The following is a 27,135-nucleotide window of genomic DNA, read 5'->3' as shown; positions in this document are numbered from 1 at the left end:
ACTTGCAATAACAGCAAGTCAACAATAATCGCTCGTTGAACCCCGATTCCTATTATAGTATTATCATATAATATGTATACTATATTGTAAATTTATTTAAAATCGATTTGATTATGTAATAATTTTGATTTTGATATAAATTATCGATTTTAACTTTTTTCAATTTTAATAGAAATTTTGAAAATCATTAACAAGCATTCACAATTTTGATATTACTTTTGATTTTTTAAAAGATTTTTAACGATTTTTATCGATATTGAAAATCGATTTCAAACCCTGCTCTGCTGTGTCCTTTCATCAGAAATAGATTCTTTGTCTACGAAAATTGGACCTAATTTTTGTCAATCATTTGTGTAAAAACCGCATTACTATCAGGAAATGAAGGAGGAACTAGGGACAACATTGCGTACTCCAAATTGCAAAAGTGGAAAAGACAATCGGAGAGATCATGGCGTTTGTTTACCGGGGAAGGAATTACTAATTCAAAGTATTGCCGTTTGATATAATCAATTCAATGGCAGAATTCCAAAATATACTGGATAAAGTATTAGGACCTGAGATATTACAGTTCATAGCAGTATATGTGCATGACATACATATTATGTCTAACAATTTGGATGAATATTTTGAATATTTGGAAGCAATATTAAAAAAAAAAAAAAAACATTTGTTTTAACTAAGTTTAAAAAACTTGTGGTGGCATGGCATGGACCGAAATGGTTATCCCAAGCTGAAAATAATTGGCCATCCAACAATATTGTCTCATTATCAGAAATACCTGAATTTCGAATAATTCATTCAATCCTTGTTGTTAATGAACAAACGCAGTGCCTCCTTGAAGATAGATATTTTTCATGGACACAGTTGAGTAGAATCACCAACTATTTACTATATTTTTGTAGCAATGCCCGCAGCAACGAAATTTCAATTCAAAGGTTTGGACCTCTAAATATTCTGGAAATTGACAAGACCACTACATTGCTGTTAAAAAATGTTCAATCACGTGCATTTGAGCAGGAAGTATCTAAGACTCAGCAAGATGGTAGGTCGTCGTAGCCCTTTGCGCCCTCAATCCATTCATGTATAATTACGGGCTAATAATACGGGTTAGTGGCAGACTTACAAATGCTGACATCGCTTTAAATAGTAAATTTCCCATAGTATTATCCAAGGGTAATGTGACTTAACTCAATTTTGCACATGAACATAAAAGCTGCTCCATGTAGGTCTTCAAGGTCTACTAGCTAATATACATTTACGGTACCGGCTGCTGCGTGGACGTTTGATTGCGAAGAAAACAGTAAGAAATTGTATTACCTGTTTCCGTTCAAGTCCTAAATTCATCTCACCATTTACGAGGTGTGTAAATAAAGTAATGAGACTGATTTTTTTTATAACATTTTTATTAAACTAAAATGACTACTTTACATTGTCTCCTTCAAAGTAGTTACCCTGAGAATCCACACAGCGCTGGAGTCGATGTTTCCATTGTTTATAGCAGTTCTAGAACTCAGTTACTGGAATAGCTTTCAGTTCGTCGGTCACAGATGATTGAATATTTTCTAGTGTCCCAAAATGTCGTCCTTTAAGGTGAATTTTTATTCGTGGAAAGAGAAAAAAGTCACAAAGGCTCAAGTCGGGTGAATAAGGGGGTTGAGGGGCCACAGGAATATTTTTGGTTGCCAAAAACTGGCTGATTGAAATGGCTGTGTGACAAGGTGCATTGTCATGATGCAGCACCCAGGTGTTTTTGATGTTTAGTCTCACACGAATGACCCTTTTTCGAAGTTTTTCAAGAACTTCTTTATAAAAGTGTTGGTTGACTGTTTGGCCTTGAGGAACAAATTCCTTGTGGACTATTCCCTGGCTATCAAAGAAACAAATTAGCATGCTTTTGATTTTTGACTTGCTCATCCTTCCTTTTTTTGCCTTGGTGAAGCTGATGTGTGCCATTCTTGACTCTGACGCTTTGTTTCCGGGTCGTACTCGAAAATCCAAGACTCGTCACCAGTAATGACACGTTTTAAGAAAGAAGGTTCATTTTCAATCTGTTCCAAAAAATCGAGACACCTGTCCCTCCTGTTGTCCTTTTGGTCTTGCGACAGAATTTTCGGAACCATTTTTGCACAAATTTTTCTCATTTCCAAATCATTGGTCAAAATTTGATGAACGGTGGTGTGAGTTAATCCTAACTGTTCTCCGATCATTCTGACCGTTAACCGACGATCGGATCGGACAAGATCTCGAACTTTGATGACGTTTTCATCAGTTTTTGCAGTTGAAGGTCTTCCACTGCGAGGTTCATCTTCAATCGCCTCTCTGCCTTCAGAAAATGCCTTAAACCACCTAAAAACCTGAGCCCTTAAAAGTACACTATCTCCATATGCTTGTTGGAGCTTTTGAAAAGTTTCTGTCGCACTGTGTCCAAGTTTGAAACAAAATCGGATAGCACACCGTTGCTCAAAATTGTTGTCACTCATTTTCAGAACGTAATAAAAAAAACCGTTTTACGAAAATAATTGTCACAGACCAACACGTGACACTACAGAGCTTAAACTCGTACTGAAGGTACATTAAATGTTTATCTACAAACCTTTTCAAACGGAAAGTCATTAGTGTTATCATGTAACAAGCTACGATATCAGTCTCATTACTTTATTTACCAACCTCGTATGGTACCCCATCCGAGAGAGCGAATGAACATTGAACGACCATTTGCCCGAACAGGTGTTGACTTCTGTGATTACATTCTCATTCGCAGTGGGATCAGGCGAGTTGTAAGCGTCAAGTGTTATATTTTCGTCTTTGTCTGCTTTGTTACGCGTGCTGTGCATTTAGAGTTGGTTAATGGCCTTACGTCCGATACATTCTTGGCTGCTCTAACCATGCATCATACTCTTTTGCACAAAGAACGGCTAAAAAGTATAGGTATCATGCTTACTTACCAACTCGTGTACAATAACTACTACCAACGGATTATAAACGGCGTATTACTTTTGTTGCTCATCATATGAGCAACAAAAATAATATGATCATATTATGATCGTTCGATTGGAAGATCATCCCAATTTTTCGGAGAAAATTGTGTAGACTGATGAGGCGAGGTTCCATAATAATGGAACCGTGAACCACCATAATAACCATTATTGGAGCGATAAAGCTACCACTAGTGAAGTGATAAAACGGTTAGCACTTTGATTAGATATGAATGATCATAATTTTGAACATATAATAAAAAATCAATAGTTATTTAAAATATATTATTTTGTTGTTATTTTAATAGGTATATAAATACTATTTATGTACTCAAATATTTTATAATGTGATCATACATTTGCAAATGTAATTATAATTAGTACCTAATTGAGTTAAACCGTTAACTTACCAATAAAACTGTAAAAGTACACTTGAACGTGGTCTGCATATGCTTAGGTCTAACTAAAATGTTTTAAACATGTTCATAATTATTAATTAATTTTAATATTAATTGTTATCGATTAGATATCACGCAATATTCTAACTTTGTAACCTTCAATATAAGTTTTGAAAAAAAAAATTAAATCCGTAATCTGTACCCAACGGTAATCCGGCTATATTCATTAACAGCTGAGTTCATATCACTAGGTTGGTATCACAAACATAATCATAGAACATATTAATAGAAGTAACAGTCAAACGGCTAATCGATTTGTTTTCATTTTGCGGAAGCTCGGCATGATGTTGACAACGAAGGGTCGGCATCATCATAAAACATAATATTTTAATACGGATTTATAATTACGTTACGGTTACAATATCATGCCGAACCTCCGTTGCCCATATTCCGAGCATACAGCAAAATTTCAAGGTCAACTGAAATATTTATTAGTGAATATGATTTAGGTATGTAATGGGGATTACATGCGACAAGACATGACACTTCAAATCCAATTACTTATAATATGTATAACAATAAAAGTTATTGTCTGAACTCTGAAGTAGGTATATTGATAATTATTTATCACCATTATATCTTGGGATCAAACGGTATCGAATTTGTTACTTATAATTTCTGGTCTTTATAAGCGATAAGTAATACCTACGATATCATGACCATTGACCAGTGGCACTATTAGCGTGGGGGAGAACTGTGCAACATTATGCTAAATGGGTCATTTTGGGGTACAACTTAAACTTACTTATTGTACTTACTGAATTTATTTGAAAAGTGTATTATCTTTTACGCTGGAGCACAAAAATCCCAATTACTGCAATCTACGATACTGACTAGGTATTACAAATTTACACACAAATACCTCCCAAAACCACCCAACTCTGAGAGGAGCGTTTAAATACAGGAATGCACCGCTCATGGTGCGTATGCGCAATATGCCCAATATAGTATCGAGCGCGTAACCCTAGTCTGTGGCGTAACTTAGATACTAGATAACAATGATAAAAATTTGCAAAATAATAAAATATAATAATTAATTGTGTACATTTGTCATATTGTGAATTATAAATACTATAAATGTAAATATTAAATAATATGTTGTCAATTTGGTCAATACTCAATGATAGGTATACCAATATACTATAAATTATAAATACAATAAAATGTAAATATGTAATAATTAATAAACAATAAAATAATAAATATGTGTATGTTATAATATATGTCTTAAAATATGAATGTATCATTTAGATCTTTTATTTCATCTGATGTGGGTCGTGTTATGGCGTTAGTTGGTTTGAACCGTTTATTTTTGGTTGAGAAGAATGATTTTTGTTGTGTGATTTTTTTATTAGCGGGTTCTTTCTCTTGCTCACTTTTGTATGGAATTACTTCATTTTCATTTGATGCAACATTGATAAATGCAGTTAGGGCGTCTAATTTTTGCATTGCAACTTTAAGATGTTCGAGATTATTAACACCTTGAATTAAATTACTTAAATGTATTGCTTTGTCTTTAAATCTGTCTTGAAGTATTGAAGTATTCTGTATGCTCTCGCTTCTTTGTATACTTTCATTTCTTCGCCTATATCTGATGTTTGGTGTTCTGTTTCAGGTGTTAATTCTACAATTGATGTATTTGTAGAGGCTGTATCCATAGCTATAACATGCATATGTTTGCATATCATGGATTTGATTTGATAATCTGGACATGTGAATTGATACGAATGAATACAAATTTTACACTCTGTGTAAATCATTGGACAACATATGTCATCTAAACATTTTGTTATTGAATAAAAAGTACGTCATGCATTATGTCAGAATCCATTATGAGAAACTTTTTCTTTTTATTGCACTTTTTTTACCATTTCTAAACATGCTTTTTATTCAGATATTCTTCTAGTTAACTGTACCAGTGGATTTTCCTCATCCAATTAATCGTTTAATTTTACTAAAATAGTTTTCAAAGGGAAACGCAGATATTTAAGATTTAAGACAGATGCATCTTGGTGTACTCAACATCGTCAGCTAAATGTATTAAGTTGTGTGCATTTATTACTTGAGAATCAGAACCATAAAATGATGGAAGTAGCTCAAAGAATTCACTCAATAATGGCCTCGCATAATTTACATTATCAATAGATAATTCTGGATCACAAAGTATTCAACAAGTCACTATTAAAAGTAAAAAATGTTTGTATATTTGTTTGGGAAGGATATTATGAAGCATCAAAAACCCACAGTAATGTAAAAAAACCCCGAAATTGTGTGGCTTTCCAATGCGTAAAATCGTCTGTATCAAATTATTTTCTTTGAAACTCTTTTTTTATATACTTCACTAATTTCTTCAATTTAAATGATTAATGATGTCCTGTACAGGTAGCTTACATTTGTTATTAAATTTTTTAGTGCAAAGTAATTGATGCATAATCCATTTCATAACTCCTAGGTATAATAAATGCATAGAATCCAAGAATATTGATTTATATTCAAAGTCTGGTATATCTAACAATGGTAATATACCTGTTCCTAAATGATGCTCATTTTGGATTGTCATTATTGTTAGGAACCCTTGCACACACTTTAGATTAGTAAGCATATTAAACAATAATATAGTAGTGTAAGCAATATGTTCATTTTTTTTTTTGTAAGCGACTGCGTCGCCAAGACAAGAACATAGAATAAGCAAGAGTCAATCGTGAATAAGTAGCCGATTCGTACAATACTGTATCGTTAAAATATTCTTATAATAAAATAATCAATAAAATATTTTCTTTAAAGTTAAACAGATTTTGTGCAGTGATTTGAATTACAACCCGTAAGTGAACGAACTCTTGTACAACAAATATACCTTTCGGCCTTAACTGAAAGAGCATATAACAACTGGTGACAGCGGTACCCTTTCGGAGTATTCTAATACAACGAAGTCTGTCTTTTACTCAGGTGACACAGTAGTCAATTTATATAAATTTTAATATTATATACGTAACAAATACGTATCTATACAATATATACGTATAATTATATACGTCTATTGTCTATAATTCATTCATATTATGGTGTCTTTATACGTAGCGTAATACATCGTGTATAGTGTATTACACAACGTCAACAAAATTCTGGAGTGCGACATTGCAATCTTCAACATCGATATAAAATTCGATATACGATAATATCGATACACAACATCGATATTAAAATCGTTTCGATTGTGACGTTCACTCATCATCCGTCACGAGTCGCTGTCGACAACGCCGCCGTCGTTATCCTTGACCGTGACAAACAATCAAAGTGGGTCAAACCAACGGATTATGAAAAATTGTGAAATGATTGATAAAACTTTAAAACATTTTTTCCTTCTTGTGATTGTTCCCAAAATAAATTTAACGCTATTGTTTCAAGATGAAATATCCTATAAATTCAGCAAATAAATTAAATTGAAACATTTTGATAATAGTTGATTAAGATAATAAATGTAATAATTAAATAGCTAACCTGTATTAAAATATCATCACTGCTCAATACTGAACTATTATCAACTACTATTGTTCCATCCATTTTCATTTCATTTATTATTTCAAAATTTATAATATCATGTTACATACATAATCATCATCATGATAATCAAATCAACCAACTCTTCGTCCTTTATATAAAATAAAATATTAGCAAGTACAACTATTAAAATCAGCCAAATTTTATGTTACTTTGTTTGGAGCCATATCTGTGTTGAGATGTACTGTACATTGTTCTTTTAGTTCAACTATTTTTGAATATAAAATGGCTCTTAGTATTAATTTGGGCACTAATTCTTTAAGTATACTTTCAGTTAGGGCTAGAAAGGTTATTTTGTCTATTTCTTCTTCTATAAAAAATAAATTTAATTTGGATAGTAATAATTGAATTAATATTGTTAATTAACTTGAGAGAGACCATACATTTTTTCTTAAATTAAATAGAGAAAGCTTTAAGGTTGCCTACAAAATATTACCTATAAACTTATTGATAACATGTTCGGGCATCTCCAATTGCTTTAAAATATCAATGGTCCAACTGTCCATTGTAAAATCTTTTTGAGTTCTGAAGATTCAAGCCGCCACTGCTTATACCTATCAAGATACTTAATTTTATGTATTTTACTTAATTAGGTAATAGTTATAAATAATATATTAAAATTAATCGAATAAACATATTACAGGTACAGACAGTAGGTCATTTAAGATCTGTGTTAATCTCCTAATTATTATTAGTTTTTACTTTAAAATATTATAACGTTTCATCAAAATGATTTATTCATTGTGATAATTTAATAATGTGATATTTTAATCACATTAGGTAAGTATAAATAAAGGAATTAACTTATTAGTCAGCTTAATAATAGTTAATCCAGATTCGTAGTTAATTGTCGTTATCAAAACGATTAGTAACATGTATCAAATGATTTTAGTTGTTTATATTATAGTTGAGTTAACTTAATATAAAGCTGCTTAAAAGTATAACTATTTTATTTGTTTCACATTACCAAATAATAAATTAAATCAATGTTTATAAGATCCAACTATATTAATTTAGTTAAAATATTACGGGGATTCTATTTTTAAACTTTTAATTGGGTAATTCTATTTTTCCTACGCCGCGCGCTGTTTTCGTAAACATGCTAGAGATAAGTATTACCATAACCATAGAAGAATTTAAGAAGCATCAACAAAGCGTGCCGAACGCCGGACAATAATACATTTTACACGTGAATTTGGCGTCTGAACGTTTTAATTTTTCATTTGTGCAATTGTGCTTTAGCAGTCAGTACCACAACTTCTTATAATTATAAAATCATACATAAAATAGGTAAGTGTAATTTAATTATTGTTGTATTATTTTGAATTTGACTTGGCAGGTAGGTACATTTTAATGAACCAATATTTGAAAATGTAGGTACAACAATTGTGTAGTGAAATATTAATAAGTTAATTAATAGTAATAGTAAAACTACGTTAGGTACGACATGTTATGTGAATTTGAAAATGTTAAAATATGATTAAATTTGCATTTATAAAAATAGGTAGGCACTAGGCAGTATTATAGAGTAAACCAAGTGTTAAAAAAGTCCCTTTTGATTCATTTTTCCACAATATAAATTTTTACATTATTTTTTCTTAAATTTCCAAGTTCATTGTTTTATAAATGTAATATAATATCACTAAATAAAATTCGTTTAAATTTTTTATAATTCAATTAACTATATCATGTAATACATAAAAAAAAAATTGGAATAAAGATAAGTAGGTACCTAGATACAACTGAAATCAAACATAAGTTTATAATTAATATTGTTCATCTACTGCATTTAGGTATCTATACTTTTAAAAATATTGTAATTTAAATTTTTAATTAATTAAATTATTAAATTTTTTTAGTTATTTCAAGAATATAATATTTGAAATATACCGTTTAGTACGTAGAAATTTAAATGTTTAAAGTTAGATTATTTGCAGTAAATTTAGGTTGAAATGTTTAAAACGTTCAAATGTTCAACATCGAAAAATTAATGTAAAAATTTATATTGTGGAAAAATGAATCAAAAGGGACTTTTTTAACACTTAGTTTACTCTATAATACTGCCTAGTGCCTACCTATTTCTATAAATGCAAATTTAATCATATTTTAACATTTTCAAATTCACATAAAATGTCGTACCTAACATAGTTTTATTTTGTTTATTTCAAAGAATTTAATATCAGTCGTCTTTTTAGACTGAAAAATACGATATAATTTCATTTAAAGGTACATTTCTTACATTCGTTTTTCTTTAATATATTTGTATAAGAGAGAAGATGTTTCTAAAATTATCAAGTAATGTCACAAAAAATCCCGCTATGCAATAAATGTTTTAAAACGTCCTAACAATATACGTATATTTTAGGTTACATTTATAACATACATTTTAGATGTTACATTAATGTTAAATAATTGTTTGAAATAGATAAGTTAAAAAAATCCGATGAATTAACATTTATTGAATATGTAGGTATTAGTTATTCAAAAATAAACACATAGCATTTATGTAATCCTAAAATGTTGGAAAAATGTTTTGTTTCATTATCATATGAAGATATTATAAAATCATTCGCTTATAAATAAACATGATATTAATTTCTAAAATTAAAATGGTGAAGGTGAAGTTAAGAATTATTATGAAAAATATTTATTAAAAAAAAATGTTGTAATGTATCAAGGTTTATTATCTTTAAACCTTAGTAATGTATTACTTAATTTTCCAAACAATAGTTTTAATTTTGTTTTATAATTTATAATTTTATATTATGTATTTATAGTTTTGTTATTATGGTAGTTCATAAAAATTATCATTGTAGATTTTCATTAAAATTTGGTGGACATTCATTTATATTTTTCCAAAGTAGGCTAAATAACTAAGAGCGAGAATCAAAACGGTCTGAATATTTAAATTAATTTAGGAGCTAAAAATGTAATATTTAGAATATTTTGAAGGAGGTATTATAAGTTGTTTACGTAAATAGGGGCGGTAGATAATGTGGCTTATCAATGTGATAGAAATATAAATAATAACGTATTATTATCATTTATTACTATCCGCCGGTCTCCACACATGGTTTATTTTATTAATTTATTGTTTAAACGACAATGTTTTTACTTTGGACATTGTTGTCAAAGTGTAAATTGTAATTATAGTTATATGGTATTTAGTGTCTTACGTCGACGAACGCTCAAAACGCTTTGCACTCTGTTTGTTACCAATTTAGTGATTAAGAGGCAAGTATAACTTATACTAAAAATATAATCGGTTATATTTGTAAGTCATCCATTGTAGGATGTTTACCAGCTTTAGTGGCTCACTATAAAGTAATCCATAAAATGTATTTGTTTAGACCAGACAGTATTTACATTTGTTGTGAAGGCTCATGCAGCCAATCATTTGGTAATTTGTCATCTTTTAAAAGGCATATGACTAAAAAACATTTAGAAATTGTACCTAGCTCTGACCAAATTATGCCAGGAAATCAAAAACATGTCACAAATAATCTAATAGGTTTAAGTAGTGATGGCATGATGATTACTGATACACAAAATGTTAATATTTTCAATAATGTTATTGCAAATAATGAATTTAATTTTGAATGTTCAGTCAAACAGCTTTATGAATCTAATATACAGTTTATTTTGATCCTTTACAATAATAATGATTTTAACAATAGTGATTTGATTAATATACAGACTGGCATAAAGGATAATATTTTAAAACCATTGACATCTATTGTAAATAATGTAGTAAAATTGAAATCCAAGATCCCATTACACTTTTAAAATGTAATAATCTTGAATCAGTAATTATTGAAGACCCTTTTTGCACTGTAATACTGAGTATTGTTTGATACTTTGGTTGACTGCGGAAAAAAAAAACTACTTTCAAGTATACAACAATTCACAAAAAATAATGAGATATGTGCTATAAATCTTGGGGTAGGTACACTTAATTACAGTGAAAATTTAACTAAAGGGGCTCGTATGCCTTTAAAGTTACAGTTTAAACATTTTTTTGAACACGATGACAATTTTAAAAATATGAAACACAGATCAGAATCTCAGAGCAGATCATTGCTCTCTTTCTAACTTTGTACAAGGGAAATTATGGGAAAATAATATAAGCCAGTTTGAAGGAAAGCTAGTTTTTCCATACTTTATATATATTAATGATGTAGAAATAAACAATCCTCTCTCTTTGTATGCTGTCTTTGTTTAGTTACTTCAAGAATATAATATTTGAAATATACCGTGTTTAGTACGTAGAAATATAAATGTTTAAAGTTAAATTATTTTCAGTAGGTTTAGGTTGAAATGTTTAAAACATTATGAATTTTTAATCAATAAGTTAATTAATTATGATTTTTATAATAACATTTAAATAATCAAATTTTGAATCATTATCTGTCATAACTTTGCATACAAAATAACCTATGTAAAATTTAATTTTAAATATTAAAATGAATTATACATTTTTTTCTTAAAGTTTACATTCAACATTAACAAATTCTGATATCTAAAAATTAATTCTAATATTATCGTAGATCATAAGACATTTTCACCAGACACGACGAACATTTTAAACAGCAGCTCTATCTTTCGACAAAAGTGAGCGGTATGATGTGTTCTTCGCGCGGACTCGTTCATACTTATTGAACAGTTTGAAACGATTGCGACAGATGGCTCTGACGATCTCTTCTAGACCGAACGGTGTTCGAATACAATAACACATCGTGCTTAAATACCACACACTCGCAACATCATAAGTTAAAATAGTCTTATTGTTAGGTACATATTTTTCATCCAATGATTGTATAGTAGGTTTATACCTATCTCATAAATATAATTAGTAGATTTATTTTCAATTTAATTTACGTATAAATACTGAAAATAAAATTAAAAGTACCTATCTTTTATATTCCTGAGTGTCGTTTGTTATATTTGAGCATTCCGGATTACTTGATTGTATATAGTAATTATTAGTTTAGAAACACGAATGTCGATATAAATGAAAATAATAGATTTGTGAGACAATATACAAAAAATAGCTTTATGTTGTTGAGTTTTTGACTACTTGGTAGGTATACAATACAATTTTTAAATTAAACGTGTAATTTATTTTTATGTGTATTATTCTATTAACATTATCATACATTATTATTCATTTAGGTAAACACTACGTGTAATTTATACACACCGCGTTTATTAAATGTGCAATGGTATGTATTATATTATTATCGCCGGCAATTGTAACGGTATAATTGGGGAGGGTGTGAATTGTGTGGGGTGTATACAGAACAATAAATAGGCAATGCGCTTATAAAGGGTCGGTGCAAAAAAACCTAAGCGTTTAAATAAGCGCTTGACGCTAAATTGTCTAAATATACATGGTAGTGGTGACTATATATAAAAAAAATCACTTCTTATATACGATGAAAAACTATAAAAATATAATCAGTAGTTACAGTCGTCAGTCAGTACCTATATACCTACCTATTAAATAGACCGTTCTTTTGTACTACGATAGACGAATTTTATAAAACATTCTTATATATGTTGTGTCTATGTGGAGATGAATGGTTGTTGCAACAATAATTTATCAAGTACTTAATACAACATCAAGTAATATATTATAGGTATATATAGGTACAAATTCTTATTTTTATACTTGGCACATTTATTTGGGAAAGGAAATGTCTAAAGAAGTGTAAAGGATAGGTACTTTAATGTAAATTTAACTTGAATAAGAACTATATAAGGCTTATAGCACAGACAAACTTTATTTATATAATATATATCACAGTAATATACCTATAGGTACTTATCTATATATAATTATATAGGTATAATTATTACATTGATAAAAATTTAACACAATTCACAGACCCGATAATTAACTATAATATAAGCTTTCATCATATCATGTACCTACCTATATAATATACTATTAAAATATTTAATTAATTAATAATTGAAAATAATACAATATTATATATTGTTGAACAGATCAAATGTATATAAGCTCGGAGGGTGACTCGACCTGTAAATATAACAGATGATGAAAAGGCCGATTAAAAACTCAGTCAGCACAGCAGGTATGCTATCTAATTAAAATGTTGATTGTAATCTCAGCAATCGGCATCCAAGTCCTTTTATGCACAACTATTATGTATACGCAATACAACTCATCTGTGAATTTAGGTATTCAAAAAATTAAAAAAAAAAATGTTAATCAAAACATATAATCAAATAGAAAAGTCGTAGTTTTAACTCTTAATGAAACATTTCAAAAAATGAACAAAAAAAAATTATGAAGAATAACGCTCTCTCTTTATAAACATAAAAATTTTGAAATATAATAATGAACAGGTACGTTTTACATTAAGTAAATATTACATTTTATTCGTACAGGTTTAAATTTAAAATTATCACTGTGACTACGATTTTTAAACAAATAAATATGTACCTACAAATTGTTAAAATATATTTAAATAAAGTTATAAAATGGAAAAAAAATATCTGTGAATGATGAGAATCTATTATGATACGCAATTCTAACTTTTCTAAATGGTCTCAAAAATATAGAACCAGTAAGATACCTATAGTTTAACATGTTAAATATTTTCAAAAAATCTTTACCGAAGTCTTAAGGAAAGAAAATTAGTTTTATCTACAAAATGGAATTTTTAAAATCTGCTAAATAAATAAATAAATAAACATACGAAAAAATAAAACTATAATAATTAGAAATTTATTAAAAAAAAATAAAAATGAAATTTGATTTGATTTGTTAATATTCATGTTATATATAAATGTTTATTTTGTAATCTGATATTTAGTATTTAGTAGGTATACATTGACGTACATAGTACTACACCGAGAAAAAAGGTTTTTATATTTATCAGATTTATGTCCCATCCGCAATAATGTGTATAAGTTATATCTCAACGTATGGGTTAGGACTAAAAAAAAGTAAAAACAAAATTATCAATTAATCAAAACATTACAGATTCAAATTATTCGTTTTAGTGATACTACCTCATCATGCATAAAAAACATAAAAAAATTAATTTATAATGCTCCTCCCCACTTATGACGCTCCTAATTTGGATAGTAGTTATGTATTAGGTACCTACCTTATAATATATATTCATTATAACAACGAAATTAAATATTATGTAGGTATATATAGAAAATAAATCTCAAAATAAACACACGTCAGGATCGGCACGTTTTTTAAATATTATTAACTAGTATAGAAATATACTACAAGCATACACACAAATATATTATAATTCCAAGGTAGATATATAATATTAAATAAATATTATAATAAGAGTGATGGCCCGCGCTCACTATACAGAATCGAAAATGTACAATTTTTTATGGCTGTCAGATATATAGTAGATAATACACATATATTATTGGTAGGTGTTGCTATATGTAATAGATATATGTATATATTATACTTATATATAGGTGCTATATAAATGTTATATATTAATACGTTTATATATATATATATATATATATAGTACGATGCAATCATAATATATATACACCTATATAGGCGTAATAGGTATACTAAACTTCTATAAATATATTATATTTGTATAGTTATATAAGTATATATTTATTATTACCTATATAACTTATATACACAGATGATTGACGTCGCAATTATCATACTTTCGTATTAATTTATATTCACCATAATTTATACCTTTATAGCAGGTATATTTAAGTGCATGTATCTATTAACACTATTACGCAGTGCGCTGCATTATTATTCGGCTACAGGCGTTGCAGCCACTAAGTTAACGATTATACATATACATTATATGTTGGTACTAGCCACAATAATGTAGTGGCAGCTGCGATTTTCATCTTTTACACGCGTCATATTATTTAGGCACACCGTAATACCCACCTATTCTGCAGTTCAATTATTTAGGTTTTTTAGGTGACTGGTGTGTGGCGGCTTATAAGAATTTATATTTAGTCATCTTATACGTTTCGATTTATAAATGTTTAATTAATGCTATTATATTTATATTACCTTAATATACCTACCTTCATACATTACCTACAGGTAGCTAATAACCTATCAAACATTAAAAAGAAATTATATTTTTTAATCATAGTGTCATTAAAAAGAAAGTTAATTAGTGTACTTATACTTATAGATCATATATATTATATAATATTTACTTATACATATCTTATTTAAGGGAACGTGGAGCAGAATACTAAGACACTTAATTAAATGCATATTTCAAGTCAGGCGAATAATAAAAATAAAACATTTTGTGTTATTTTAAGAATTGAACTATATTTTCTATTAATTATTTATTATTATTTTATACATAAAAAAATTAAGTATACCGACCTATTATACATTAATATGTAAAACACGTAGCTGGGTATATGAAATATGTTTAAATTTGTGTCCATTGGTACCTACTATTGTTTAAAAACATAATGAATATGAAATTTCATAAAAATTGAATTCTTTGACTATATATATATATATATGCCTAGGCATTTAGTTATAAAATGCCTGACTTGACTATATTATATTACGCCTACGACATATTACACGTATATGGGTACGTGATATAATATCACGCATGTATACCTATAACAACAATATAATATGTACCTATGTAAAAACGCGCGTGAATACGATAATAGAAATAATAACGAACATCGCGGCGACGGCGGCGTTGCAACGTGCGCGCGTTTTTTTTTTTTTTTTTTTTTTAATGGGTACACATTGTGTGTGCGTGCGGCGCGACTACACAGTCGCGGACCAGAGCATAAATGCGGTTAATGTGCAAGTCGGTCCGCCGCGGTCGTTTGTATAAGTGCATACCCTATGCCTGTTATACCTGCCTACATTATTGTGTGATCGCGCACACCAGCGGCACACGGCCGTGTAGTATTGCCGCCGCCGCCGCCTGAAATATATTATATTATAATATTATCGCATACACGTGTACACATATCTATCTGTGTGTATATATATACACACACACTACGAACAGAAATCCGAAAAGCGATTCCAAATAATATATATTACAGGTATGGGTATTATGTTGTATCGCATACGGCACGGGGGGGGGGAGAGAGAATATAATATGTGATATCATTACACGTATACATGTATGCGTATACCTAATACCTTTACGTGTATATGACGCGCGTATGTATGATATACAATAATATAATAGATAGCAACCGCGACGGCGGCGAAACGACAAGAGGACCGAATAGTGTTCACTGTACCTATACTGTGTGTGTGTGTGTGTGCGTGCGTATATCTATAATAATGATGATGCTTGTGCCGCGCGAGAGCGAGCGAGACGCGACACGGCGACGAGTGAGAGGGAGACGGATGTTATTTTTTTTTTTTCATTCTTATATTATGCAATTTATTATGTACAAGTGTTGTGTGCGACGGAGAGAGTGGAGCGTACACGCCAGCAACGACGGACGGACGACGGACGTATAATAGAACGCGGCGGCGGCGAAAAGACCACACACGAAGCAGCCGCCGCCACCGCCGCCGCCGTAACCGCCGCCGCAGTATCAACCGCCGCCGCCGCCGCCGGTCGTCCATTGGTGTGCGCGCGCGCTAGCGACGGTCGCCCCTTCTCGGCGCGGACCCCGACGCAGCCGCCGCCACCGCGCCCAGGTGGGCGGCGCTCGGGCGGCCGACGCCATTTTTCCGTTTTACCCCCACCTCGAGCCGGTCGGCAGCCAACGATCCGCCGCCGCCGCCGACCGACCACGACCGCCGCTCACCGACGGCGAATAACTCCGCCGCCGCCGCATCCGTCCGCCGTACGCCCGTCCGTCCGGTCATCAGGTCTCGGCAGTGCAGCCGCGCTCCAGTCAGATTCGAGAGGTCGCGCGCGCACCTACGGAATACAAATATTTATCATTATTATTATTATTATTATTATTAAACTCGGCGGCGCCCGCACGCGCACGCGCACACGTAGTGCCCGGTAAAATCCGATTTCGATTTAAGATAATAAGAAGCACGCGGGTGATGTAATATCGACATTACACCTACGCCGTCGTCATACCTGGCCCGCCCGGCAACCGTCAGCTACGCCACACAAAAGTTGTCTGCACCGAAGATTTTTCGCATTTCCGTCTTCGCGCGACGAGAGCTTTATCACCAAGCTGCAGTAGAGGTTTGCCGACTTCACGCGCCCGGACCAGGTACTTAATTACAGATAATTTGTATTTATATATTTATATTTATTACGGCGCAGTCGCCGTAATGACTGCTCTATAATATAATGCATATATAGGCGCAGCCTACGGGTATACTTGACATTTGTTATTCGATGGCAATAATATATAGGTATATATTTGTTGGTTTATTTATATATACCGATATATGTACACGATAATCAATTTTACCAGATAAACGTATGACGGGCCATACGAGTTTAAACGCGGTTAAATGTCACGACTATATGGTATAGGTATTGATATTGTAATTGTAAATCTAACTGGTTCGAAATATCGACAGTATCTGGTAATTGGACGGCAAGAAAGTTGTTGCAGGTATAATATTAGATTATTTTCATTTAAAATTGGATATGTATAGGCGTCGGTACTACTCGGTTTTGTCATTTATAATATTATATATACGATGCGTAACCGCGATATTGATATTGGCCATCCTTGATAACCGCAATTTCGTTACCTAAAAATACATAAATAAATCGTATTATTTAAATATTTATATGTTACTAATAAAACATATCAAATATATATTATTACCTAAAGAATATAATAATATATATAGTATTATTAAAGTATAATTTATATTTGAAGGGGAATCCAATTTTTGTTTTAATGTTATGTATTAGGTACCTGCTATTTATAATATAACCATTCACATTTATGAATAACGTAATCTAAACTTAAACGCGTATAGATAATACTAGATAAAATACCATCATAGCCATCATAATTTGACATAGGTAGTCGGCATATTTATTTTATTATATCTATATCTTATATAAATTAATGTACAAATGTATTTTAACTTGTTTAGCTAACAATTATATATACCATCTTTAAAACAAAAAATAACAATTAATAACCGAAAATACACATACGTTTATATTAAATGGTAGTTGAATGATTTTTCTTAAAAATTAAAACTTTTTGAATATCGTAAATGGATGGAAAACAGCAAAGTTAAAATAATTTTCTTAATTTTTCATTTGTATACAGTTATAGATTGGTACCTATGGCTATTTCTCTAGTTATCAGCTTCTGTTATTATGAGTGTACATAATATGTCATGTTATATAGAAATATCAAATAGCTATAATACTTTTAATTTGGTAATGCATAATAATTGCACGTTTAAATAATTATAAATAGGTGCCACGATTTACACCTAATTGACTCGATAGTAACTATGATAATATTATGCAGTATGTCAGTTGTAGGTATCATATATTAAAAAAAAAGAATATATTATACTTACGATAAAAACTTAAAGTGTATTTATATTTATTTATAGTATAAACACGCAACATTTATCTGGTTCATCATTTAACAAATTACTTACAATAATTTTTTATCTAAACTTTAATTTTGTTTTAAGTTAATATATTTTAGGTGCTTATTACTTAATAAATTTGAAGTTATTTAAATGAGGTAATATAAATAATACCACAATAGAAACACATTATTTTATAATAAATAATATATAAATGTAAGTAATTGTACAAATCCACGTATCTATTGTATAATAATATATAGTATCAATATAAAATATTTGGGCTATAGATTTATTACCATTAAATTGGTCGTTATTCAACAGTTGTCTTAAATTATAGCAGTTATTATATAAGGTGCATAGTTTTTCAAACAGGCTTTTGTTTAAAAATACATTATTAACGATATAATTAAGAAAATTATAAGAGCTAGAGAAAAATAAAAAAAAACCCGCTTATAAATGTTTGACTATGGTTATTTTTGTCAACTTCCTTTATTTTTAAATATAAATACACACATTATTACTAACCAAAAATAATGTAAGTATACCTACAATAATGTACATACATTATATGATAATGGTATAAAATAATTTACTGCGACAAAAAAAATAAATTCTGTTAAAAAAAGTTGTTTCATTAGTTATTTGCGGAATTTAATTAGTGGAATAATGTTCAAGACATTCGAATGCTCCTATAATAACAAAAAAGTACCTTTAGGTACTATAATTTGTCTCGATGTTACAAAAAATTCTCATAAATGGGCACCATAAAATGACACCATTGACACCGCAAAAAATACTACACATACAAGGTATATTATATAAAATATATTATATTTAATATCTTAATTTCGAAAATGTGAGTACCTACTAAAAATATCGGTTAGCTTAAGTTTAAATACTAATTTATCATTTATTGACCAAGTTTTTGTTAAATCTTAATATATCGTAATCATTAACAATACTTATTATAAATTATTTTATTTAAACTAGAATGATAAATGTTTTTTTTTTTTTTAAATATAAAATAATATATTTAATGGAAAATCAAGTCATTGTTAAAATCATTAAAAAATTAAAATTTTTGCAATTATTTATAGTTTAATCAAAATGCTTACATAATACAGTCGTGTATATGAATAGATCACAAATCAATAAACTATAAATATTTTCATACTATAATAACATAAGTGAATATTAATAAATTTTATTTTTTTTAAATTGGTAAGGAAATTAAGTAAAATTTGATTGGATTTTTTGATAAGGTATTTTAAAGGTTTAAATATTTTATAATTAAGAATAAAAATGCCGTTGATTTAAAATGAAAATGTAAATGTTTGTTATTATAAATCACCAATTAAGTGTATAATCTATCAACTAAGGACTTTTATTTACATTAAGCTATTGAACCTATTTATAAAATGAGAATCATCTAATCAACGTAACCAACATGAAAGATATAGTTAGGTATTCTATTAGTAAATTTTTCAAATTTTAGTATAAGTAGGTAATATAATACGCGTATATTTATTTCATTTTAAATAATTTAATAATGCGTTATAGCTAGGCAGTAGCTCTTAAACCTATATGAAAAATGTTCTAGTAAAAAAAAAAAAAAAACGATTAAATGGATCAAACTATAAAGTGATGTAATGTTTTGTGTATATAAACTTATAAAAATATTTAAATAAAATGTATATATATATATATATATATATATATACATCACCTATATATATCAAATATTTTTAAATATCTATATATTAGAATTAGCTGCAACTAAAAATCTTTGGAAGTATTTGTGTGATTATAAGCCCAAGGATTACATATGTGTATAATAAATACGCGTTTGCAGATGCATATATAGACAACATTCGTTGTTAGTACTATATATATTAATTAAATAACCAATCATTGATTGATTAACATTAATAATATATACTTAATATATACTATAATATTATATGAATTATTATTATTAGACTTAAGTGTCCATTCACATTAGTTATATGTATGAGTAATGAAAACAAATGATGTAAAAGTGTGGAAAATAGAAATCACGAGTCACTTTATAAGCAGCACGTGAAGTATATCATAAATGTATACATGAACAATGTATAGGTATATGGGTATATATGTACACTTCTTATAATGTATATAGGTAAAACCGATAAATGATTGACAACATAAAATTAATTTAATTAATTCAATACACAAGGTTGTTTAATATTACTTATAAGGATTTATATACATACATATAACATTTTGCCACATTGTTATTATTGAACATGTCTACACTTTTCAATTTTGTGTCAACCTGAGATAAAATATTAGTAGGTAAAGAATATACTGAATTGTTGTTTGAAATACCTAGTATATATACAACATTATAAATATTTATTAATCAAATACGATATTGTGAAAAACTCGATGAAAACCAAACGGTAAAATATGGGTATAGGTATATCACATTTGATTCGTGATTAAGAATTCTACATTTTAATTTACCATAAATTACAGAAATTTATATCTACATCTAAATCCAAATCCACCCTGAATAAAAATAAGTATTGAGTAAGCATTTTTTTTAAATACATCCACTTAAAAATTTTCCATTTGCCCATATTATGCACGTATAAAAGATACAGATGATGCATACTATATACTTACTACTATGCCTTATATACTTTGAAGTATTTAATTTATAGTTTATAATTGTTTAATTTAAAATAAACATAAGTTTTATAACTAGATGTTAATCTGTATCTAAATATTTTTCCTTACAGAAGGTGAAATAAATTGATTTTTCAGATAATTTAAACAAAATCACCGTATACTTCATTAGGTGCTTATGTATAGTTTGTTATATTGTCAAGTATAAAAATGTATATTGTTTAATATATGTATGATTTATTTTCTCCAACAGTTAATGTTAGCTGTTCTAATTGATACGTTAATGTCAAACATCTGTTATATTTTTAATTTACTGAAGTAAATTGCTTTATTCATCATTATAAAATATACATGGTAAAAAGTATAAACACACATGTCCACGGTTATTTAAATATTAGTAAATTATAAAAATAATAAGTAATTAAAAAAATAATAATAAAAATAAAAGAATTAATATAAAAATGCAATTAAAAATAATGTAACATTGTGAAACTACTGTAATTTAAGAAAAAAAGGTTGAAATTATTTTATAGTTTTAAATATAATTATATGCCTAGTATTTTGTTATGCTATATAGACTTCCACATATATTTATATTTTATATCCATATAGTCTTATCGATATAGAATATATATTACATATTTACATATACCTACGATTATATCATATATGTATAGGAACTGCATAAGATAGCATGCATATTTAATTTTATGTACATTTTAAATTTCGATTTTTTTGCAGTTTTTAGAATAATCTATTAAATTATTTTTATTGCAAAAATATTTTACAAAATATATCAATTAAATGTAACATTATTAATACGATTACTATAATGTCTTATTTTAGTTACTTTATATCTGGGTTCAAGCCTATACCAACGAATTACACCTAAATTATTTATAAAATTACTTCTAATTTTTAAATTACCACAAGTGCAATCTAGATCCATTTCATATTTGGTTTTTGGGTATTTTGAAAATTACAATTAAAAAACGATCTCTTAAACGGCTAAACCTACAAAAAAACAATATTCAGTATGTCGTCTACGCTCCGCCTATTTTTTACTGTATTGCTGGAACAATGGTACATATTTCTACCAGAGAAGTTGCTTATTCATTTATATAGGTTTGCCGTATTTTATACAGCCATACTGGTTATATACACTTATATGTATGTATTTATAGTTATAGCTATAATATTATGTATAATATATGTAATAAGTATATGGGTGTATAGTGTATTTAAGTATATAGGTACTAATATGTTTCTTACTATATTTAATGCATTCGTGTTTTATAAAGATAGGCATAATATAGTTGACATAATTAGAACAGTATATAATTAAAATATGGACAATTAAACGTAAAGTATCTAAGCTCAAATTACGGTGAATAATTTATGATGGAGAGTTATTATTATGCGTAGAGTTCGCACGCAGATCTATTTTCAAGTCTTATTTTTTTAAACATAATTAACATTTTGTACCATCGAGAAAAATACAAACTAAAATTATAAACATATTACTTAACACTAAGTAATGATAACGATACTTATGTAATAATAACTACGCCATGTGCACTGTATACAACACTTAACTGCAAAATAGTATTTCGGACAAATGCTCCACACAAATATATTCGTACCTATATATATAATATATATAATTAAGTTGAACAGATGTATGTAACGCGTGTCGAGTCAATGAGAATTTTAAAAAAAATTATGATAAATTATTTTATCTTATGTTGATCAAATTTATGAGTACTAAACAGGAAATTCGATCAAAAATTATTATTATACGATTTTTATTACATGTGAGAGCGTGTTTATACTTAAACGTATTAAACGTATACTCGTAGATATAGGTACCTACATAAATTAACGATTGACTTAATATGGATTTTTTTCCGTTTAGATAAAAACTAATGAATAAACATCTTATAGCTATATCATAATGGTAGGTCGTACCTACATGCTATAAAGATACATTTTGCATCGTATTATAGGTATTTAACATAATATTGATGTCTATATAGTATTCATAATTTGAGTGTATCTATCTATTGCTTCAGTTATTACTTAAAAGAAGTCTTATTTATTAAATTTTGGTTCGAAAGCAAATAATATACTCATTAAATGTCTGTGATCATTTTTATATAAACATGCGCGAAACTCTGCAGTATAGCACAAAATGTGGTTATCCGTGTTTAATTAACCATGGTATCGGCAAGATGTGACCGCAACATAATCGTATTCTATATTAGGCACTTCACCGTGGCATGACAGAATATAGGTAAATAACAAGCCAATTAAATGTCTAAACCCTAAAGAAACAATCTATGAACGTTTATATATACACCACACGTCCACACACGCACATACATAGTTCATATAGAGAGAATAATATACATTATATATTAAGATGCGTATATTTACCTACTATTTTATATAGACAGTCCTGTTGAGAGAATTCTCTGGTTTTTGTACTAAAATGTATTTTTTTTTGTCATACTTGATTTGTTACCCATACAATTGTAAAGCCATACTCGTCCTTCACGTAAATGTGTTATTTTTATCTTCTTGAATTGGTATATAGACAGTATACCAGATACTTTGTTGATACAATTATTATATCCAATAGAACTGCAGAATTTCTTTGTTATTTTTCCGCAAATAATGGCGATTAAACATTGTCGTTTTGATTGAAAACTATTATAGATATATACCATAATTATTATAATATATCACCATATAGGTATATGGATTCCTGTTATTTTCTTTGTATTCTTTATATTATTCATCAAGTGATGAGATTGTTATTTAATAACTTAACCAATATTATACGTATAGGTACCGAAAAATACCACACACACACACACACACACACACACACACACACACACACACACACACACACACATACATAGCACACATAGCACATACGTATAAGTAAACAAATAAATATAGAAAGCGACCCCTACAGCTCCTCTTCAGCTATGACGATACATATATTTATACAAATATATAAAAACCAAAAAAAATTTTTTATTGTTTGAATTTAACCTAGGTATGTAACAAAAATAACGTCATACGTCATCGTTTATTTACAACAAAGAAAAGTAAACATATTGACTTATTGACTATATATTGTCAATATTATTGTGCACCATATGTGTGTGTGTGTAGACAAATAATTTCAAATGACATATTAATTAAACATTTATGATTGTCGCGTCTGTACATAATATAGACACACGCGTTTAAAAACATGTATAAATGTACGTACATTTAAAATGGCTTGTATACAAATTTAATTGAACTTGCGTACATATATTCCCGGGAATATATACATCTTAATATATGCAGTAAATAAAAAAAAAAACGGGACGTATTAAAGACAAAATCAATTGAAACCCGTGGCCATATAAAAAAATGACTTTAAATTTGATGCGATTAAAAAAATAAAATTAACACACTGTGTTATTTTATTACTTGCATATTTTATTTATGTATACTGCAGTTTACGAATATATCATGTAATAAATATATAATATACAATATATTCTTTACATAAGAATATGAATAAAATTTTATTCAAAATCAATATGCAACTGCAGTCACGAAATTAATTTTCCTGTTCTCATATTGTACTTGCCAATAATAATTTGTATAATTGATATCTATTACTTATAATATTCTAAATATAGTGTTAAGTATAATTCGAGTATAATATATATATTACTATTATGCTTACATATAGTGTAGATCAGTATATGGGACGTATGCTATTCATAACGTTTCGGGTGACATTTGTTGACAACTGCTGCAGCAGCGACAACACCACAATTGAAACGTATGAACAACGTAATGGATGACGTGTGTCCGCTAATCCGAAACGTGGGCGATCATGATGAGGGAAGATCGCACATCATATTATTAATGCATTACAATATCATATATATATATGTAATTTATGAATAATCACCCGTGTTTAATTATACGGCACAAATGAAAACAGACAAGTTACCGTCGGAAACACGTGTCAACTGAAAAATAAAATATTTTCTTATTTTCAGTTTGCGAGTATATATAATAAAAATAATATGTTTACAAGCTCCCTTACACAAACGCATATATATATATATATATATTATATACTTTGTGTATACGTTAAAAAACCATATATAGGTATAGTATAGGTGTTAATAATATTATGTATATATCTAAGTTCAGATATATCTACTGTCATTAACGTTACACAGTAATACGATATAATTACCACTCACAAGTTCACTACGGTTTATGCTAGTAAAATGTGTTTTATAATCTCTTAAATGTAAATAGTTTTATGATAAAATAGCACATATTTTAAATTTTTGTGGAAGAAAAGCATTTGTTTACTGAAATTTATTATTTTAAATAATATCTATCCTACATGTATAGTATAGTCATCCAAACTTGCGAAATATTTAGAAAATGACTTAGTTATTATTTTCCGGATTTCGTTATTGTCCTTCAATAGCAAACATAATCGTTATAGATGTTTGGTGTAACTACCTATGCATTATTATACTCAGCTATATCGAACACTCGACTCAGTGAATCGAAAAACACTTTAGGAATCGTCGAGAATTTAGTTTTGCTGCAGAGTATCATAGTTGTTATTAGTGTTAATAAAGTATTATACATATCCGCACCTGCATAGTGCATATACGTGCGTACATGGAGCAATGCAATAATAATATACTGTTAGGTATATTATATTTACACTATCCGACGCTACCATCGGCCTCAGATTTCGCGATGAACGTAATGAAAACAAACCGTAAATTATAGCGATATTTTATAAAATAAAAAAAATGAAAAATGAAAAATAATAATAAACTTGATTCGTTTTTTTTGGCTCGCATTATGTGTTACATACTATATTATTATTAGTAGTAGTATATGCGTACATTGCGTACATCGTGTAACGACTGCTGGGCGATATTAATAATTTTGCCGTAAAGTCACGCGCCGCTTATAGATTAAACAAATGTATGTACATACTTTTATCGCAAAACGACACGGCTGAAAAATAAAAATCATAAAACACACACATACCACTATAAGAATAACATATTATTATAACGCATTTAATATTAAGTGGGTATACATGTTCCTTCAGTCGTCCTATGTAGTCCCATATATATATATATATAGCTATATTTAATATTACTCCAACTCTGGACTTACATAAGCCTGAATTTGTTTAATGCGACAGTGTGACTGACACATTCATTTTAGCAGTTAAGTTTTATGTTTATGAATTCGTTATTATTGTACGACGAAAAAATGTCCGGTAAACGTGAAAAAATATTTTAGATAATTTTTCAAAATTGTGCTATGTTAAGGTACTATTGTATATACAATATACTTGCTATTTTCAATTATACATCACAATAGAGACATAATATTATTTTTAAAAATGCAAACGCATGTGAACAGTGTTCATTATTCTAAACACCTATAGTTACATACATAAATTAATAGATTTTTAGAACGAATTCGCAACGAAACAAACGACGTATATTTTTTAATAATTTCTATTCGGTAAGCGTGGTAATATTATTTTACTAATATTTAAGACAAGATAATTAAAATCAAGGTTTTCTCAAATGATAATTCTTTTTTTAGTTACCTTCTTACATTCAAAAAAAAATAAATAATAATACTATTATATCTAAGTTACCTTAAATATACCAACGCAAAGATTAGAGAATGTCACGGGAATGTAATTAATTTTTTTTTTTATTCCTTAATATGCCAAGGAAGCGAATTGCATTCGTAATGATGCATGTTTTTTGATACAGGAAAGTCCTCCAAAAGTCATATAGATAATAATTTCGCGCAGCACATCTCAAATTTGCAATCGAATAACGCATGTACAGTT

At 28.8% G+C, this 27,135-nt stretch overlaps 2 protein-coding genes across 2 annotated transcripts in view; one reads left to right on the top strand and one right to left on the bottom strand.

Moving 5' to 3' along the window:
• Positions 1–1,910: 1,910 nt before the first annotated feature.
• Positions 1,911–2,480, bottom strand: LOC113555858 (protein GVQW3-like). The gene has a single exon (XM_026960428.1). The coding sequence runs from the start codon at positions 2,478–2,480 to the stop codon at positions 1,911–1,913; it is 570 nt and encodes a 189-aa protein (XP_026816229.1).
• Positions 2,481–16,849: 14,369 nt separating this feature from the next.
• Positions 16,850–27,135, top strand: part of LOC113556155 (segmentation polarity homeobox protein engrailed-like) — a 63,601-nt gene continuing 53,315 nt past the window's right edge. The window contains exon 1 of the mRNA XM_026960933.1: positions 16,850–17,227. The gene's annotated coding sequence lies outside the window, so the exon portion shown is untranslated. The remainder of the gene's footprint in view (positions 17,228–27,135) is intronic.

This window comes from Rhopalosiphum maidis, chromosome 3 (assembly GCF_003676215.2).
Source record: "Rhopalosiphum maidis isolate BTI-1 chromosome 3, ASM367621v3, whole genome shotgun sequence".
Taxonomy (NCBI): domain Eukaryota; kingdom Metazoa; phylum Arthropoda; class Insecta; order Hemiptera; family Aphididae; genus Rhopalosiphum; species Rhopalosiphum maidis.
Note: the sequence above shows the minus strand (reverse complement) of the source record. Positions and strands in the feature narration are given on the sequence as shown.